This window comes from Salarias fasciatus, chromosome 12 (genome assembly GCF_902148845.1).
Source record: "Salarias fasciatus chromosome 12, fSalaFa1.1, whole genome shotgun sequence".
NCBI classification, from domain to species: domain Eukaryota; kingdom Metazoa; phylum Chordata; class Actinopteri; order Blenniiformes; family Blenniidae; genus Salarias; species Salarias fasciatus.
The window spans coordinates 16,105,838-16,126,115 of NC_043756.1; the positions used below are offsets into that span (position 1 = coordinate 16,105,838).

Below are 20,278 nucleotides of genomic sequence, written 5' to 3' on the forward strand. Positions count from 1 at the left end.
GGGGGGGGGGACTTCAGACTTCCAGACTTCAGTTCAGACGGTTCATCTTGTTTCTTGCTGATGAGACGATCAATATGTCATGATGTCCAGGTATAAAATATTCGAGACGTATCAGAGGTACGACTATATTTGGCCACAAAGTGAAGCACTGTCACGGTTTTGCTTATGTGCCATCATTTTGCAGTTAATGGTCATTTTTAAGTAGCAGTAACAAATGACTAACATTTAGCTATATAATGGTGAAAGTGTAAGTTTAGTTTAATTTTGTGAGTTCAGTAAGCAGCTGGCTTTTGAGGCTGTTGAAGGTGTTTGAGCTGACATGTACCTTTGTTCTGAAGCAGCTCCCTCCTTAATGTCATGCTTTTCAGTTTTGGCCCACTGAAAACTGTCTGCTTTCAAGTCTCTGATACGTCATTGTTTGTGTAGGACTGTATCTTTCATTTGGATTGAAATCGACTGTGACTCTCTTGAAAGTAATAAAATCAACCAAAGCTTTCAAAGTGTTCCACCTATGAAAACCAAACAAATGAATTTAAACACCTGAGAATGTTTTTAGGCGTTTTACTGTCTGCCTTCTCTTGTTTACTGGACACGACACTCTGTCATTGGCCTTCCATGTGCTGCAGCAAAGTAATAAAAGTACTGTTGTTTTCCAGACACTATTGGGCCTTTAAGGTGGAGCCGTACTCCTACATGGTTAAAGTTGGCGTGGCCTCAGACACAAAGCTGCTTGAATGGTTTCATAATCCAAGAGACACAAGCAGCCCAAGGTAGGTCCCGCCCCATGACTCCTGTTTTACTATATGCACATGATTACGCAGGCTGGTGATGCAGGGGGGGGGGGGGGGGGAATGTGCATTCTAACAATCTGAACGCAACTCTGTAAACACACACAATTAGAGCCCAGCACTAAGTGTGAGTGAGTAGAACCTAATCCCGTGATGTAAGAGAACCAGTATAAACCTGTAAAGAGCTTAGAGCCAGACAAAGCCCGCCTGTCTCGGTGGAGCTGCTCATGGTAAAGCGCAGACGGGACCACATTATTCTCACAAAAACTTTTCAATGCTATGGAAATGATGTAATTACTCCAAGGTTGTAAACACCAGCTGTTTACGAGAAAGCTGGGGACGCATCTTTTTCTTTTGAAGAAAATCTTTGTAAATTGGTTTTTGACAACATGCGAAAGTGAGTGACTGTTCTTTGTGTTATGGGTCACAGCAAACAAAACACCTGAGTAACTGCGACATGTTGACGACTGTTACAGCTTTTATATATTTTTTGATAAAGTTGAAAAAAAAAATTATCCAATTTAATTGTTTTTTATTACTGAAATGGCACCTTTCAGGCATCAAAATACATCTCTGTGGAAATAAGTACATTAGTGTTTCACCAATAATTGCGAATATTTTCAGTTATTTTTTTTGTCAAACATCCACACCTACAGTCATAAAATCATCCAAATTTGCAAAGCAATAAAATAAAACAGGGAGCCTAATACACACCAGAATCAGTTCAATTATAAAAAAATTCTGATTAGAGGCAATTAAATGTCAAATCACATAACAGAACTGCAGCTGAATCATCGGCTGGAGATAAACTTTATAGGATTTTTGAAATATAAAAACATCAATAGAAATGTTATCAATCAAACCATAGTTAAGTTTAAAACCCAAAGAAGTCAAACATATTTAAGATATTGATTTAAAATCAACTTAAAAATTACAGTAAAGGTTAGCAAAATTACAGTTTACATTTAAAAATAACGTTATTGACCTGTTTGAAATCCTTTGGAGCTCTGTTTCAGCAGTTTGAAGCATGTTGATCAGTTCTTTTAGAAACTACTTGTTAATAGAAAAGCAGTTAATAGCAGGTTGTCAAATATAACCCTACATACAATAATTTTACTTTTTTTTTTTTTTTTTTTTGCCCCCCCCAAACTTGTTTGTGCCCTCTGGTCTCTTCCTGCCAGGTATGACCATGACAGCGGACACGACAGCGGCAGCGAAGACACGTGCTACGAGCTCTCGCAGCCCTTCACCCTCCTCACTCTGGGCATGGGCAAGCTCTTCATCCCAAAGTCCTCCTCATCCTCCTCTGTTTCCTCGGCCAACGCGTCGTTCGGCGACCCCGGCAGCCGCGTGCTCCCCATGCCGCAGCGCCTGGGCGTATGCCTCAACTACGACGCGGGCCGGGTGTACTTCTTCGACGCCGACACCATGAGGTGCCTTTACGAGAGGCAGGTGGACTGTTCGGGAACCATGTATCCGGCGTTTGGCCTCCTGGGCAGCGGCAAAGTGCAGCTGGAGGAGTTTGTTGCCGCCAAGAGACTGACTTTCTGAGGGGCAGCGGTGCAATCAGACCTCAAGGAAGGAGCAAGGTTTTACTTACAGGGTGACGGCGTGCAGTTCAAACCATGGTGATTGAGGGTCAGATGAGGCAGACACGATCGGGATCTTTTGCAAATAATGTGAAGCTGAGATGTCTGTCGGAGACTGGCCCGTTTAGAGTCGGCATGCATAATGTATGATTAAGGTCCTCAGAGGCTAGTTCAGATATAAAAAAAATTCTTCTCTAATTACCAAAGTCTCTGCATCTGCTAATTGTATTCCACCTGGGTTTAACTGTCACCTGTGAGAAGCTCTTCATGTGGGATTGGCTGCACATTTATTCTGCGGTCACTTTAAATCTTGATTTTTATCAATAAACGCCTTTGATCTCACACCGACACTTCCTCTTCTGCCGGGCTTATATTTATAGACTAATGTGTACATAGTGATAATTACTGGGTGGTATTTGTTTGCTGTTTTCTATAATTACTTGTCAAAAAGTAGCAGCATAGGTGGATATGTAATCTTAGTGGACCTGAGAGAGCCTTGTAGCTACTTTTGAAACTAGCGCCTTTGTGCCTTTTTTTTGTTAGAAAATGGGTCACTTAGTTTGCTCTAACAAGCTGACATTACTGTCATTGCACAAGAATTATGGAAATGCTTCGCAGCAAAGATACCATATGTGTGTATTTACTGTAGTAGTCTGATCACACTGGTGTAAAAGGGTTTTGGTATTAATTCTTCTTTGCATATTTACTCTACTTTATCCTAGAAAACACTACTTGTCAGTTATGTTCAGCTGTTTTTTTTTCTTTTTTGCACAATACAATGCGTGAATCATCACACAGGATGAACTTTACAATCATCACATGATCACTACCTAAGTAGCCTCTTCACTTCACTGGTTGTCAACACGCAGCCTCTTCAGTGTGTCTCTTTCACTCTCACAAGTGTCAACCTTCACTCACTGAATCCTCGAGTAGTTACTTGGATTCGTAAGCGTCTCGTTATTTCCACTGACACTGAATTCGACACGCAACTACAGCACCGCTTACTTCACCAGCTGCAGTCACCAAAGCTGCTTTTTTTTTTTTTTTTGGTTCCGGTGCTGACTTCGGTGCAACCCACAGCCTTTAACCTTTCTCACCTACAGTTGTTCAGGTTCTTACAAGAAGTGCTATCATGAAACAAACCGCTCGCTCCCTTCTGCTGTCACTACCGTTATTTACTTAATAAGCGTAGCATGTGAACGTCTCATTGTTCGGCTGTTAAACACGGTTCCAAATGACTGACTGGCTTCCACTGAATGATTCAGTTCAGATGTTGACTCTAAGAAAGCACACAAGACTTGTTTGTGATCACATTAGTTTTCTTTTCTTTTGTTTTCTGTACAGAGACATGCTGTGTATGTGCCTGCACATTGAGTTTGTTTGTACGTTGAAATATGTTTTTGATTTCTGGAGGTTTAGGGAAATCTGCGTACGTGTGTTTTCTCAGGTTTCTGGCCCTGACCTGGGCCTGATGCTACCTACTACCTCTGTTCGTCAGGCCTGGAAAACCTTAACTACTGTACCTTCCCTTACAGAAACAAGTTCGGTTTGATTTGCAGCTTGGTTTGCGTCGGTCTCTTCCGTATCTCCGCCTTCTCTGTCATGTCACATAAGCTGATCTTTTCAAAGTGTGCGATTTTAAATTCCATGTACATAATAATCCAGAGTCTGTTATTTTCGGTGAAATAAAGTGCATCATAAATGTTCTTGTGATCAGTTGGTGTTCGTTTGTGGATCACTTAAAGGAAATTACTGTAAGTAGGTTCAGCTGCCTTTGTCAGGATTTTATTTTTTCCTCCAAAGTGAGAACCATTTCTTCCTCTATGTAGTATCTGTTTAAAATATGGAGTATGGGATATATATAGTTTTGTGTTGGGTCTAAAACATTTAATAAATCCGTGCCGACATTTACCTGCATAAACGCTGGGAATTCTCCATGTTGAATATTTATTTACTGTGCTTGTGTTTATATTTTGTCTCACAGGTATTCACAAATTTTCACTGGGTCTGAACTCTGGCTCCTGTGTGTTAAAAGAACTGAGTTCTGTAACATCTACTTAACACATCTATGCATCTAAGAATTGGCAGGACATGTTCAGATTTATATTTTTAATCACCGAATGTAATCACAAATAACTGAATGTCCTACTGTGAGTGTTCTCCCCTCCCCACTTGGAGTCATGGTGCATTTGTATGTGCAGAAATCCTACAGACGTCTTGCAGTTTCAATAACAAGGCTGATCCCGGAATGAAATGCATTCTCTGGCTGGCTTTTCAGTAACGAATTTAAAACCAAATATTGTGCGGGCTGGCTCTTAATCCAATCTCAAGCTAGCACTTTAAGAATCTGTAGCATGTCAGCTAGTGTTTGGCTCTGCAGGTGTGTATCATATGTGTGTGCAATATTCGATGTAGACTATAGAGGGACATAATAGACATAAGCCTATGAAGACAATTTGCACTGTTATTTTCTAGGTTACTTTAAGGTTTAAATGGGCTTTTTGGGCTACGGTGTGAATTTTAAACACTAGTCATGCCCTCCTCCTCTGAAACTCGGTTGATTAGTGTCGGTACAGTTGCCCTCTTGTGTTTTCTTCAAAGGACTGGATGTGGTTTGTAAGTGGTGGATTACGGTGGCCGACAGGTGCAAACGCGCTGCAAACACAGAAAACACATGCAAGAAAGAAACGCTGCAAGAAAAAAATGCTGCAAGAGAAAAAAACGCCGCAAACACAGAAAACACCTGCAAGAGAAAAATGCTGCAATCACAGAAAACACATGCAAGAAAAAAAACACTTGCAAGAAAAAAAACACTCGCAAGAAAAAAAACACTTGCAAGAAAAAAAACGCTGCAAGAGAAAAAACCGCTGCAAACACAGAAAACACTTGCAAGAGAAAAATGCTGCAAATTCAATCCACAACGGAAGTGCGCCAGCTCGCTCCAAGAAGAAGAAGAAGAAGAAGAAAAAAGTACGGAAGCCCTACAAGGACATGGTTAAATACTTTTTTTTTTTTTATTTCCTCCGCTTTGCCGTGATAACGAGTTAATTTCAGTGGTTTATCGAGAAGTCGACTTATTTTTCCACGTTGTCTCGACAAAACGACAATTCGGTGAACCGGGAGTCCCAGTCTTTCACCAGACAGCGACGCTCCGCTCCACGGACCACAGACAGAGGTGAGTTCAGCCTGTTTATGAGTTTTTTGTACTGTTACTCATTTCTGAATAACTTATATGATGCACGCAAATCAAACAGCTGTCTGTCCAGCATCTGCACAGTGGAACTGCGATATTCAGCCTCCTGATGCAGGACCTGTGTGTTTTCTAGTGTCTGACCCAGACTGTGTCTGTTCTGGAGCAGCTCAAAGAACTGCAACAACCTCACCAGATTCACCAGGTCAGCTTTCTGTACTTATGTAATAATCAAAAACTGCTGTTTCCCTGCTTCCCATCCTGACAACTGTACTGTTTTGGTGTTTTTTCAGTTATATACATATAGCAGAACAGCCACTTTGGCTATAGCCATATGTTCATTACAGAAAAAAAGTCGTTTCAAATGAGTCGATGTTGACAGAATAATCAATCACAGGTAATGTTGAGTTACAAGAGCAAGGTGGCTGTAACTTGCTTGATAAACTTTAGATATATTTGGAAGTCTCAAACATCCAAATAAAATAGAATACATTTACTAATGTTTTGTCTGAATTCATAGTGAAGCAAAAACGGCAAACTTTTTTTGTTTGTTTTTTCACAAAATGAAATTAAAATGAATCAGTTATGGAACAGTAAATTAGAAATTGGGACTTGAAATGAACCAGAGTGAAATTTAAGGTTTTCCTGAATTGGGAAAAAAAAATCGTATTGGACTGGATGCTGACTGCAGGAAGGTTCTGCTGTGTTCCAGCTTTACAGGCTATCCTATTGATGACAAGTAATGCAGCCAAGAATGCTTCCTGATTATATGTTTTGTTCTTTTGTAACTTCAGTTTTTGTTTTTACTGTGGCAGGTGGACAAAGATGCTGGTGGGATGAAGGATGAGGAAGCCCTGTCAAAGTCTCTTCCTCATCTGGAGCCGTGTGGAGGCCATCTTTACACTTTCTGCTCTTGCTCAGTTTCATGCCGTTTTATTTTCATGACAATCTTGTCAGATCCTGAATAATTTTATTGTAGAATATCATTGTCAACAAAGATTCTATTTTTGTATTAAACTGTTTGAAATTCAATCCAGTTTTTTGTAATGTCTTCGAGTCAAATTGTTTTGGTTCCTATCTATGATTTTATGAATCACAGCTGCTCCTGAGCCCACATGAGTGTCATGCATGAGGACATTGTCAAAAATGTTTGAGTACATCAGCCTCCATTTGAGGGTATAAATGCATATATATAAGAACAATTAAACAGTCTTTTCAGGACAGTTTCATCTTTATAAAGAGATACTCTTCATAAAAACTGACTGACTCAACAAATTTATAGATCTTAACTGAAATGTGGCTGTGGTGTAAATTTGGCTGTACCATAAACTGAAATGCCTGGTTTTAGGTTTGAAGTTAACCATTTGTTCCGTCACACTGTTGTCACACAGGTGTAAGATTCAGATAAACCAGCTGACATCAACCTTTATTAGGCTACATGTCTGACATCTTGGTTGCTTTGATGTGTAAATAAAAATATCTACAAAAATGATAAACATTCAAGCATCAAGCTGTCCTATAAAATTAAATTATTTAACATGACCTAATGATGGTTTGACCTTTCAAAATAAACAAGCACACATGGATCTTGACTGTTACTTCAGTATTAAAGAACGCCACAGCTGAGCCCAGCAGTGTAAGTTAAGCATATACAATGGATTTTTTCTTTAAGAAAATGGATATTTGTGAAGCATAGTTGGACTTAGAGGACATGCAAACATCCCACATTAAAACTGAACACATTTATTTGTTTCAGTGCATCCATGATATGTGTTGTGGCCGTTCTCTAAGGTTTCCAAAATCTTGTTTACGGCCACATAGAGGGAGGGGGTCGTGTTTTTAGACGCGTGCTTCCAAAAATCCAGATGAGAAGATTGAGCTTAATAGAAGATTTATTCAGAACAAAAACGAACAACTTAAGGCTTTACAAAAAATCAAAATGTTTCTGGTCCACTACCAGATCCAAAATATTCCCTCTTTCCACGCTTGTGCTGCACGGTCAAAAACTTTTTTCAACTGAACTCCTCCTCCCATCCAGCACCTTTACAAATAAGCTTTCAGCCTGCCCCTCTGCGGGCCTCGCAGGCAGCAGCAACCTGTGGAGAATCAAGCTGATTGCTAGAAGCAGGACACCAGCTTAACATAAAATATTGCCTCCACACTTACCTGTTCATTTAAACTATAAGATCAATCCATTACCTAAATGATGCAACAAGCACCGAACTGACTATATTACAATGGCTCTTACAATATGTTTCATACAAACTAACACTGTAAAAAAAGAAAAAAAATCAGAAAACAGGGGTGTATGAAACACTGGAAATGGAAGTGTGCTCAAAGCGGTAGGCTAAAGTTTTTAATATTGGCTGTTGTGGCAACAGTTTTGGTAGGTGGGGGTTAATCTGACTGACAGCTGTGTTCTCATTAAGTCTTCAGCTGTCTGTACAGTCTGGTTGCCTCAGCAGCATTATGACCTGCCTCAAGATTCAGTTTATTTATGACCACAAGGCAGAGCTGGTGAAGATATGGATCACAGACAAAGTCAGTTTTCCAAAGACAGATGTCCTCTTCCAAGACAATGTTCCCTCTGTCCACTGGCTGGAGGTCGTCCTGTGCTCGGTAAAGTTCTGGTACATGATACAGAGGAAAGGTTTTCCATGGAAGGGATCGTATCTTTTAGTGCCTGGCTGGATCCCGGTGTTCCACATTGTCATCACGACGTCCAGCTCCTTCTGTAAAATAAAAAAGACACAAGGCATCGGTCAGTAAAAGTGAATAAGTGAGTAAATGAAAGTGAGTTAGTGAGCATGTGAGTGAGTTAATGAAAAGAGATGTTACAGCAGAACTGGACATGACATTCAAACTACTACTATTTTCTTTCTCGCCATTATCAGTGTTCTGTGCATGCCACTTGGTTTTGTGTGTGTGTGTACATGTATGTGCATATATGAGTCATTTGGTGCAGGTCTACCAGGTGTGAATGGGTGTGTTTGTGTTTTGAGCTGTGTTCTTAAGCTATCTTTTGTTTATCTTTCACTATAAAACTTGAAAATCAATAAAAGTATTGTGGGAAAAAATGAAACAAAGCAGAACTGAATGAGACCCTTATCAACCACATCCCCACTTAAGTTTTACACTGATTAGAACTCCTGCAACAGGTTTCTCCAGCAGTCTGCTTGCTGTCTTTGATTTTGTCGCCATCAGCTTTCAACTCACTGCTCCACTATTTTTCTTACAAGTCATATGCCTGTCTGCATGAAGCAGCATGGAAAAGCTGACCTGGTGAATTTGGTGAGGTTGTTGCAGTTCTCTGAGCTGCTCCAGAACAGACACAGTCTGGGTCAGACACCAGAAAACACACAGGTCCTGCATCAGGAGGCTGAATATCGCAGTTCCACTGTGCAGATGCTGGACAGACAGCTGTTTGATTTGCGTGCATCATATAAGTTATTCAGAAATGAGTAACAGTACAAAAAACTCATAAACAGGCTGAATTCACCTCTGTCTGTGGTCCGTGGCAGCGGAGCGTCGCTGTCTGGTGAAAGACTGGGACTCCCGGTTCACCGTATTGTCGTTTTGTCGAGACAACGTGGAAAAATAAGTCGACTTCTCGATAAACCACTGAAATTAACTCGTTATCACGGCAAAGCGGAGGAAAAAAAAAAAAGTATTTAACCATGTCCTTGTAGGGCTTCCGTACTTTCTTCTTCTTCTTCTTCTTCTTCTTCTTGGAGCGACCTGGCGCACTTCCGTTGTGGATTGAATTTGCAGCATTTTTCTCTTGCAAGTGTTTTCTGTGTTTGCAGCGGTTTTTTCTCTTGCAGCGTTTTTTTTTCTTGCAAGTGTTTTTTTTTCTTGCAAGTGTTTTTTTTCTTGCATGTGTTTTCTGTGATTGCAGCATTTTTCTCTTGCAGGTGTTTTCTGTATTTGCGGCGTTTTTTTTCTCTTGCAGCATTTTTTTCTTGCAGCGTTTCTTTCTTGCATGTGTTTTCTGTGTTTGCAGCGCGTTTGCACCTGTCGGCCACCGTAGTGGATTTCTGTATGTGTACTATGTGAAGGTGTGGAAATGCTGTTCTTTGCTTTTATTCCTGGGAAAGTTACACTTTTTAATTTGCCGTGTGGGAATTTTATCAAATAAAAGTAGTGTTTCTAAATTTATTTTGTCTGTAGTCTTCTCTTTATCCATTTCACTTCAATGTAATTTGCATACTGTCAGTTAACATACATAAAATGTAATATTGCATTTTTTTTTTTACTTTAAACACACCACTTCCTATTTCAGGATTGTCCCAGTTTGTGTAATGCGTTCTGCACATTACACATTGAAGCTGTAGAAACATTTTTACAATCCATTTTTAAAAGAATCTATAAATACCTTGAAACTGCTGCTACACACTAAAGATGACTAAAGGGTTTCAAAGTACTTTATTCTCTCCCTTTCTCAAACACACACAGTACTCACATTCAGAGCTATTCCTCAAATATCAAGTTAATTCAGAATTTGCAGTATTTAGTGGTTGTTAAGCCTCAACCTCCAAATTAAGTGCTTATACTGGCACTTTGCTGTGGAAAATCACTCTCCATTGATATTCTATTAAATAATTGCTCATTTCTTGTAGATTTGAGTTTTTGTGGATTATGAGTACATCCATAGGCCAGACGGTGGTGTAGTGGTAACCATCGTAACAATGAGGAGTTTTGGTTTTTGGGCTTTTCTTTCTGGAGTCTACTGAATATGTTTTATCTGTAAGTGTGAATGAGTTTCCCTCCCTCAATGGCACCCTCCGACACTGCATTGGAGGATGTAAAAGGAAAATAGATGGATGGATGTGCGAATGGTTTGATCTTAGTTCTCTTCAAACTTACAATTAGAAACATTTCCTATAAATTGTTTCATACTTTTGAGTAGTTCTTTGTTGCAAAATCCTGAATCTATGTTAAGTCCTCTGAAAGGCAATGCCTCTGTTAAAAAGGTGTTTTGTGTATCCAACTGTTAGGGATATACTTTAATTAGCACTACTACTATGGAATAATTGTATTAACTGCACATTAGGCCTTTCCTGAGAGAAGTACACCAAGGTTATAAGATGTTCTGCTAAAGTGTAAACATACCCACACGTTCCGGAGAAACCAACACACACTCACTAGTGTTCCAAAACATACTGGATAAGGATGTCAGCTCTTGGTTGGCAGCTGACATCAATATCAAATTGTCCAATTGCAAACAAAGTCCAACCTATCTGTCGGGGCAGGCCCAGCCCAGAAGAACGTGGAATAAAAACTCTGTTTCATCAACAATCAGGATCCTTTCGGGGTGAAATACTTTGTATCTTTCCCTGTAAGGTCCAGCGCTGAGCATTACATCTGGCTATACTTAAATAAATGGTAATAATTTGAAGTCAGTCGTTTTGGCATTTTTCATACCAAGCATAGAATCAAAGAACCGGGTGGAGTCGGCCGGACAGAAGTCCTGGGCTCCAACACAACCAACTGACTTGTTTGCTACAGTATTTGGGAAGTTTAGTTAGTTTTAATTAATTATAGTTGCTAGTTATTTCTTCAAAAAAAAAAAAAAAAAAAAAAAAAAAACGGAGTCAGTAACGGAGTTACAACATATTAAAAGTAAGTAGTTTCTCAGAAAAGTAACTAATGCAATACTTTAAAAAATGTGTTTAAATTTGGCAAATAATTTGAATCCCCTCTTAATGGAACTTTAAAATGCATGTTCAATTATGCATGATAAAACTGAATATATGACTAACCAAATGAATAGACACTTGACAGAATAAATAATAAATTACAAATAGGACATGCTACATTAATCTAAATTATTCAAATGTTGCTGTGTGATAATATGTGACAAGACACCAATCAGATTTAATTTGTAGCAGTAGATAGCATTTCCACATTTAAAAAAGAATAAAACATAATAGAGGTACGGCAATTGATGTCTGTACATCCATTTAAAAGCTGTCTTTGAATGATCAGGGCTCTCTGTGACTCTATCTCAGTCAAGCCACTTGATGCACTTTTCACCAATAGTTTGCAACAATGTATCACTTTAAAGTGACGTCATCACCTAGTTTGACCAACGAATGTAAATGAATGGCTATGCAAATAAGATGATGGTGCCTTGTAGAACTTTTCTCACTGGTGTTAGCAACAATGTATCGGTTTAGTGACGTCATCACCTAGTTTGACCAACGAATGCAAATGAACTTTTCTGAATGGTGTTGGCAACAATGTATCGGTTTTAAGGCAACCTTTTTTTTGGCTGTAACTGGGTACAAAATGCTCTTCAGATTGAGTTTCAATAACAGCACATAACTTCCAGGCGTTGGTATGCTTTTAGGTGAATAGGTAATGCAAGTTGACGAGCTCGTTCACTTTGTATCCTGCTATAGTCGGCGGCGATGAGTGAAGTTGGATGAAGTAGTACAGCAGATGTCTGAGAGGATGTAAAATATTTCACGCTCATCATCTGGCATGATTTTTTTTATCGTCTCCATTGGAATAAAATGTATCATTACGGTGGGTGCAAAGCATCACATCCTGTTTTATTTACATCTGGCACATCATCTTCGAAATCTGGGTTGTAGAGGTAGATATCAGCAACATAAACATAATTATATGATCCTGTAGCCGAATGAGGCATTTTTGAAGGTCACCAAACATCTGCTTAATGGCGCTTAATGACTGGTGGTGAATGATTGAATCATTCATACATCCACCTGCTGGAGGATGCTGCTGTGTGGGTATGTGAGGAGAAGCGAAGGAGGAGAAGGAGGAGGAGAGGAGGAGCGGGAGCGCGGACGTCACGCTGTGCACGCCCGCGGCCTGACGCGTTCCAACGCGGAAGAGACGCAGGAGGAAGAGACGCTCCACGTCGCGGAGGTGTAACATTGGCGTCAGCGCGACGCAAGGTGCTTCCTCGGTGCGATTCCTGGACCATTGTACACTTCCTCATCCTCACGGCCGCATGTAGGCGACAGTAACTCACATGAGCAGGAAGCGAGGATACTCTCCGCTCTTTCTGCTCAGAGGGGCCTCGTCGGGGACTCCGGGAATCCGCTGAAGGTAACGTGTTTGTCCGCTACCTGCTACCTGCTAGCCGCCGGCCGGCTGGAGGGCTGCACGGTGCCCGCTGCGGGCTGCCCCCTCCCTCTTCCCCTCCCGCACACCGCTGACCTTTGCGGCTGGCACGGTGCATTATGCCGCGCTCATACCGTCTCAGGGAGCATTAGGAGCGCCTGCAAAAGGACCCAGCTAGCTAGTCGGGATTTAAGGTCGCCAGAGCTCCAAATCGTTGTTGACGTCGCTGTGTTGACAGTTGCTGGCGCCCCGCTGCGCTGCTGCAGGTGACACGCGTTTACATCTCTGCAGCAGCGATGCGGCTATAATGGGATAACTACACCGTGACTAATGCAGTGATGGAGTAATAAGAGTAAAAAAAACCCCACCAGGGCATATTAGACATACAGCTGTAAGAACTGTGGAGGATGCTGTGAGCTCCCTCTATCATCAGTGCTGAGGCCCATTTATTGTTGTGGTTGTGATGGGCCTTAAAACATAGTGACCATCCAAAAAGACAACATGAGATGTTATTATTTATTTATCTCCTGTAAACATTAGAAACTCCAGTCACGTTGCCTTAAACACCAGTAGTGCCTCAGTATTTAGCTGTGTTGTGTGGCTCAGCATTGATGGACTTATAATTCACAATAGTATGATTTTCATAGTAACTCTCCACCTAAACAGTTTGAACAATCTCCATTGAGATCACTGTAACAGGTGCTGTTTTGGATTCCAGTTTCATCTCTTTGCATGAAAACCCCTCTGCAAATCCTTGCTGGGGAAATCTCAGGGAACTCCAGCATTCTTGCATAGTCCAAAACCTGCCAGCTAGGACAATTAATGACTGGAAGAAAACAAACAAATCAACAACCTTATAGGTGATAGTTTGTAGTGGTCTGTGTGAGTCCTGTGATCGACTGCCTTTTTCGCATTGTCAGCAGGGATTGGCTCAGTTAATCCAATGCTATTTTGAAAAAAGCTGATTTAGAAATGTGTGGAAAATAAAGGTCTGATGATCTGGTATTGACTCTGTGGTGCAGCATTTTGTTTAGTTTTTACATGTAAACCCATGCATGCACATGTCTTTAAATGGCTCAATTTGGCAGTGAATGTGAGTGTATGTGTGGGTAATTGCCTTTTGAGCTGTCCAGGATGTGCCCTTTCATTCGCTCTATGTTTATTAGGAAAGAGTATGGCTCTCCGTGACCTTAACTTTTCTGAAGCGTATAGGTGGATGAATGGTGAACACAGTAGTCAATACGTGTAATTACCTTTTGGATTCTCCAGGTGTTTTGTCTATTACAACTCATTGTGTTGGTAGAATATCACCCTAGTGCAAGCAAATGTTAGGGGGCCCAATTTCCCCTGCAAGACATATCAGACATAATTGGCACTGTGACCAAGAAAGTCATGACAGACAAGCCAAGACATCATGTAGGAGTTTGTGCCTTACATGGCAAAATCTCTTCCAAATGACAAGTGCAGTCAGACAACACAGTCTTCATCAGTCTTTGCCATTCACTTGAATTGTAACTTGTATGTACTTGTGTGTTGGTCAGAATGATTTCACACTGAAAAACACACATTGATAGGTATTTATGCAGTACTCTATTTTTGTGTTGTTGAGTATCGACAATTGTTACATTAGGGATTTAAATCGTATCTACTATTCAACATCTGTTCCAGATATTAGCTGTTAATGTTTATATTGAGATAAAATTACACTTTATGAATGTCTGCTATGTCTGCTTGAAGTGACTTTGAGTGTCCTAAAAAGCACTATACAAATGTGTTATTATTATTATTATTATTGTTATTATGATTATTATTATTATTATTATTATGTGGTGCCAGACAGTGCATAATTTCTTCCAACATGTGCTCCATTTTTTCCATCCAGCATTTCTGATGTCTTATGCATTGGGGGATGGGGTTGCTGGAGGTGCTGGAGCTGATCCTGGTTGGTTATTGGCAGAGACAAGTTATGTGGTGAACACATAATTTCACACCTACGGGCAGTGTCGAGCCACCAATTAGATCTGAATGCATGTTTTGGTCTGAGGGAGGAAACTGGAGTATGTGGACAGTAAAACAGTGCTCAGGATGAATATGCAAACTCCCAACCCTTTCTCCTTTTATATTCCATTAGTTCTGTCTGTGTTGGGCCTGTTTTATGTGAACTTTTTTCTTTTTGTAGTCTTCCTTTAAAACACATACATTCCCAGTCGTTGTGCCTGGAGGTGTTTTGTTTGTTTTGAGGAGGCTGCGGCTCTGTTGGTTGCATGGTTGCTCTTTGATAAGCTGATTGTTGGTTCAATTCCCAATCTTCACTGTCCGTATGTCGATGTGTGTTTGAGCAAATCGCTGAACTTCAAACCTGATGGATAGAGTACCTTATATGTAGCAGCCACATCCTTTGGTTTTCAGGTTTCCCCTCTAGGATTAATACAATAGTTCTATTCTGTTGTCATAAATATTACCGCACTGGTCTGAAGACTGCCATGGATTTCCCTGTTATCACATGCACTCAGATGTCACTGCGTTTGTAAAACGTGACTTTCAGCTCCACCTCAGAGCGTCATTGTGCTGTAGCTGGTTAATTATTTGCTTACAGTTTGAACTGAAAGTTGTTCACACTCAAGCTGTTTGTGTGAAGCTAAGGGTGAGAAATGACATTTGACAGTTGAGTTGAGACAGTTGAGAACAGGAGTCCTCTTGTACGGGTCGACATGTTGTTTTTGACCACATGTTCTGGCCTGCGTATAGTTCTGCTCATGTTCATTCTGATGAAACTCTCTACATGTAAACAGTGGACCCAGGACCTAGGTGAGCTTTATGTTTAAAAGATTAAGTAACAAAAGACGCATTAGTTGTTTTCAGTTTCCTCAGATAGCTTAATGTTAGATCCAAGCTAAGTGAACAATAAAAAACAGTTTCTATTAAATGCCTGATTTTATCCAGTCACAATATTTTATTCATGAAATATGATGTTTCTCAGTTTCCACTGGCTAGGTAAAATATTACCCAGAACTGTCTTTGTTGAAATTTCTGTGCAAAATCTTTTCACATCAGGTTTCAAGCTCATTTATTAACCTTTGTTAAAACATCAGGGCTTCAATGAGTTATATTTTTTCCAGTCTTCAGGCAGAAGTCGCTAACACAGTACAAGCCAATTTAACATGTTAAAGTCCTGTTCATATCTTAGAGGGTTATGATTTACAAGTAATATGTGGTTACAGCTGGAGAAAAAGATCCCATCAAGAACCTGTTGTGTTGGAAACACCCAGGTATTCATTCCACTTACACACCTCACACTCTTTTAAACTGGCAGATAACTGTGGAAAACTCCATCGAGGCATGTTTTTACAGTGAATGTGTAGTACATAGGTTAAGTTATTAGCAACTAACATGTTGTGGAGAATATTTAAAAGGCATTACAAACCACACAGTTGCGTATGAACAAACATCTTCATGCTGAAGGTCAGCTTGCTTACTCTTATTCAATATATCATCTCTATCAGTGCAAAGGTAGTATGATCTGCATTGGGGGAGGCCTGGCTTCTCTAATACATGCAGTTTCACTTCTCGGGCAGATAGGAAGTAAATAAATGTTTCTCTGCAGAACTATCTCTTTTAGAGTTCAACAGGAACAATGGCAAACGTACGGCCCAGCAGAGGGTTCAGTCCAGCTTGCAGGATCATCTCGTAAAGTGTGAAATACAACCAGGGACATTGCCTTCAGTTTTTCAATATAAGTAATTGCTGTTTTTAATTTGTGGTCTGCTAATCTCTCTGGTGAGATTAGCAGACATCATGCAACGCTGCGACCCAGAGCTGAACTGTTAAATACACTAAAATGCTGCTGTGAAAGCTTCATTATTGGTAATGTTATACTGTGTGAGGTTGAATTTGTGAAAACATGTTTTGCTGAAGGCTACAGAAATTGTGAGGTCTGTGAAGGGTCAGACTTTCACTAAGGATATATGTGGCCAAACAATCAAATGTCTGCCTCTGGCTGGGAAGCAACTGAAATATTAGTTGGTTTAATCAAAAACTGTTATGCTCATTTTACGGCTGTTTAACTGCAGCAACCGACCACGAGTTGGCGCTACAGTACCAGTCCTCCTGTCTGTAGCAGTGCTCGAGTAGACTGGAGTTTTAAAACAACCTGTTTGGATCGATGTGAGTACTTTCACTAATAAAACAAAAGCAGGGTAGCATGTTGACTTTGTCATATAATCCCTCCTCTGGAGCAATGCACAGCCACATTCTACTCCAACATATTGTTATTAACCTGCACAGAGAGCTTCTGCTGCTAGGGGTGCTCACCATACCCATACTAGTTTCACATCGTTTACCCAGAGACACTCTGATTCCACATGGTCTGAGGTCATAACTCTGAAATATGCTTCTCCTTAAACTGTTGAAGGTAAAAGACTTGGCAAAGGTAATTGAGTACATTGAGGCTGCAAACTGTGTTTTCCTTTTTCTGACTATTTTTACTCAAAGGTATCAGGCAGCAGGGCCATCCCCAGTTTTTGTGAACATTAAACTCATAAAACTGCTTCATTTGACCATTTTGTCCTGATGTTTCATTTCATGTTGCTTGTGATATTGTCAGAAAAGTTTACTCTATTTTATTACAAACCTTTACTTAATGTTTTATTACTTATTCTGATCAATTTTGCATCACATCCTTTTAAGTTTTTAGATTTTTAACTCCAGTGTTTCCCGCGGGGGGGGGGGGGGGGGGGGGGGGGGGGGGTCTTTCACACTGGGAGTCTTATCTGGTTAGTTGTGGGGGTTGCTGTGCATGGGTCCTCCTGTCCTGGCGGGCCTAGGGGGGGCTCCCCACCCTGTTGTGGGGATTCCCTTGGTCTGGCGGGATTGGGGGTCGGGTGCCGGAACCCCAGCAGTCCTGACCTATGACTTCTCCCGGTGTGGGCGGCCCCACTGGTGGTGTTTCCCATGATGTTCTGTGCCGTGTGTGTGTGTGTGTGTGTGTGTGTGTGTGTGCGTGCGTGCGTGCGTGCGTGCGTGCGTGCGTGCGTGCGTGCGTGCGTGTGTGTGACCTTGATTAAAGGTGCAGCTTTGTTTTGTTTTTATACAGATTTTACTGTTAAGCACTTTGTGTTGTTTTTTTATGAACATGAAAAGTGGTATACAAATAAAGTTTTAAGTTAAATATATGTGGTATATCAAAAAGGAACAATTCTTTCCAAAAAGTAGATTCATAATCAGTTACTGTGCTACAATACAAAATAGGAATGATCCAGTGTGCTGTGTGGAATAGAAATTCTGTGTGCAACCTCTTGTGGTTTGGCAGATCTTTTCTCAGGCAAAATGTTTCAGGAGATCTCTAATCCATAATTGCAATGTTGGAGGGTGTTTCTCTCCTTCCACTTAATTAGAATAAGCCGTCTTGCCAAGAGAGTTGAAAAGGCAACGATGTGGTTTGCCTTATGGCTGAGCTGAGCACTATGTGAGATGTTGCTAACGACTGCAGTGGTAGCCAACGGTTCTATGGATGTCTTCAGACTATCTGAAAGGAATTTAAATATTGATTGCGACAACATGTGTGACAGGGTCACTCTTGCTTGTCTACATCGGTCACAAGTAGGATCTATGTTCGGCCAAATTTCAGCCAATTTAACTTTAGAGCAGTGAAGGCGGTGGAGCACTTTAAGTTGAATGATTTTGTGTCTCACACAAATGGAAGAAGAGTGAACTCTGTCTAAGACTTCTCTCCAGACCTCCTTAGACATCTGCTCCCCCAAAGCTACTTCCCACTGACGTTTCAGCTTAGACAAGGATTCTTGATTTTGTGAATTTAACTGCGAGTAAACTTTCCCAATTGTCCCCTTTGAGATAGGGTTAATTTTTAAGATTGAATCTAAAGAGTTAGTTGTGAAGGAAAGCCACAAAGACTGGATGTTATAAAGTTATGGAGTTGTAAATACGTAAAGAATTGAGAGCGAGCAATATTAAATGTCATTACTAACAGGATTCATTTGTATATTCAGTTATTATTATTAATCTGTCATTTTGCTGGTTTTACATTTTCAATTTGACTTTGTCTGAACTAGGCTGAGTTTGACATTTGTGCTAAACAGAGTCCCTCTGAGACTCTCTATCTGTACCACTTTCTTATTTTGTTCCCGATTAGATTAGAGATCTTTAAGTTACTTAAAGCAGGATTATTAAAAAGAAAACTTGTAATTGTGCACATACTCAGCAAGAGCCGGCACTTAAAATACTGTCAGTTGGACTGTTCAACATTTTATTCCTCACACAGCTTTACACCTTTCGAGCCGTCACTCAGAATAATGTGTGTATGCCTTCACATGGCTGAGGCGAATAAGAGAAGTGTTCTCAGTCTGTTTTAATCTCAGGCTAATTGATCAGAGGATGTTGACTTTGTCTTAGGCAGTAAGAGCGCCGTGACCTGGTCAAGTGGCTTTGACGGTATGAAAACCAAAAGCGTCTGAGCCGCCGGCTCATTTGAAAAAAGGGTTTTGACAAGGCTGTTAACCTGTCGTGCCCTCTGATAGCTTAGATTGACAGCAGAGCCACCAAAGTCTTAACAGCGTTTCACTGTCTGAATATTGCATTCTGTGCATTGCAGACTGTGCCTTGGCTCCTTGGTATGATTGGCCTTTCATGTCTCTGATATTGTTTGTTATTGCATTAAGTCGTAATGAAAGTCGGATCTACATCACATTTGAATTTGATCAAATTTACTTCCAGGGAGGTGACACTCTAGTCAGCCACTTCAGTAAAGGGTGTTAATGTAATCTCATTACACAGAGATTGAAAGCAAACCACGCCGCTGGCTGTTGCAGAGAGAGCGTCTTCAACGCTACGATAGTCACTGTGAGGCTTTTACATGGCTGGAAACAATGCAAACGTGAGGAATTATAGGAATTAATGACTCCATTTAATGTCTGTGTCAAACAAGGAACTTCAGGCTCTTGATGCAACAGTTCGTACAAGCAGACCACTTTCCCATGTTTGTTTTTCAGGAGGCTTTACAGCTATAATAAAGTTGGTAAAATAACTCTACTTGAGGGACAGTATTGTAGGCTTGTGCTTTTTGCTGTGCATACACTTCTGGTATTGCTCTTTTGGGCAGATAAAAGCAAAAAGCCTGCTTTTAGCCTGGTTTTCTTACTTCTATGATCCGATTTGAATGTTTGAACACTGGACAGTTTTTTTTGTGTTTTTTTTTTTTTTTTAATGTGACAGTCTCATCACATCCACAACAAAGCTTTGTTTTATACTAAGTGCTCTTGTGGGAATATTTTGAGAAAATTTTTAGTGGCCGACCGCTCACCAGTCGGGTATGAAATGAAAAAGCGTTCACACAGCAGTAGGAATTCATCGTGCACACAGCGGCTGCTGAAGGAGACGGACGTTTTGAGCCGTTACATCCTGTGTTTGCTGCTTCCCCGTGTTGAATGTCTTGGGTTCTGTTTACTCGGCGATCCCTTGAGGAACAGGTCCTCTTCAGCCTGTTTGATCCACTACAGGGTTTAGCCTCAGGCGTTCAAACTTGGTCAATTGAGCTGCAGCAGCAGAGCAACTGCAGTCGACTTCTCCTTAATTGAACAAAGCCTGAAGAGAGTGAACACAACCTG

At 40.6% G+C, this 20,278-nt stretch overlaps 2 protein-coding genes and 1 long non-coding RNA gene across 8 annotated transcripts in view; 2 read left to right on the forward strand and 1 right to left on the reverse strand.

Annotated features, from left to right (window-relative positions):
* The window catches only part of trim36 (tripartite motif containing 36), a 30,554-nt gene extending 25,837 nt beyond the window's left edge, over positions 1-4,717 (forward strand). For all 6 annotated transcript variants that reach the window (XM_030104979.1, XM_030104982.1, XM_030104978.1 and 3 more), the window contains 2 exons: positions 657-770; positions 1,970-4,717. In XM_030104979.1, coding sequence (XP_029960839.1) covers positions 657-770; positions 1,970-2,339 — 484 coding nt within the window. In that variant the 3' untranslated portion in view covers positions 2,340-4,717. The remainder of the gene's footprint in view (positions 1-656; positions 771-1,969) is intronic.
* A 2,817-nt stretch (positions 4,718-7,534) lies between these two features.
* Positions 7,535-9,085, reverse strand: LOC115398294 (uncharacterized). Its single transcript, XR_003932565.1, has 3 exons — positions 9,067-9,085; positions 8,847-8,882; positions 7,535-8,299 (listed from the first exon to the last, which is right to left on the reverse strand). It is a non-coding gene; the product is annotated as an uncharacterized LOC115398294 (long non-coding RNA).
* A 3,348-nt stretch (positions 9,086-12,433) lies between these two features.
* ccser1 (coiled-coil serine-rich protein 1) overlaps positions 12,434-20,278 on the forward strand; it is a 122,192-nt gene continuing 114,347 nt past the window's right edge. Inside the window, exon 1 of the mRNA XM_030104976.1 lies at positions 12,434-12,644. The gene's annotated coding sequence lies outside the window, so the exon portion shown is untranslated. The remainder of the gene's footprint in view (positions 12,645-20,278) is intronic.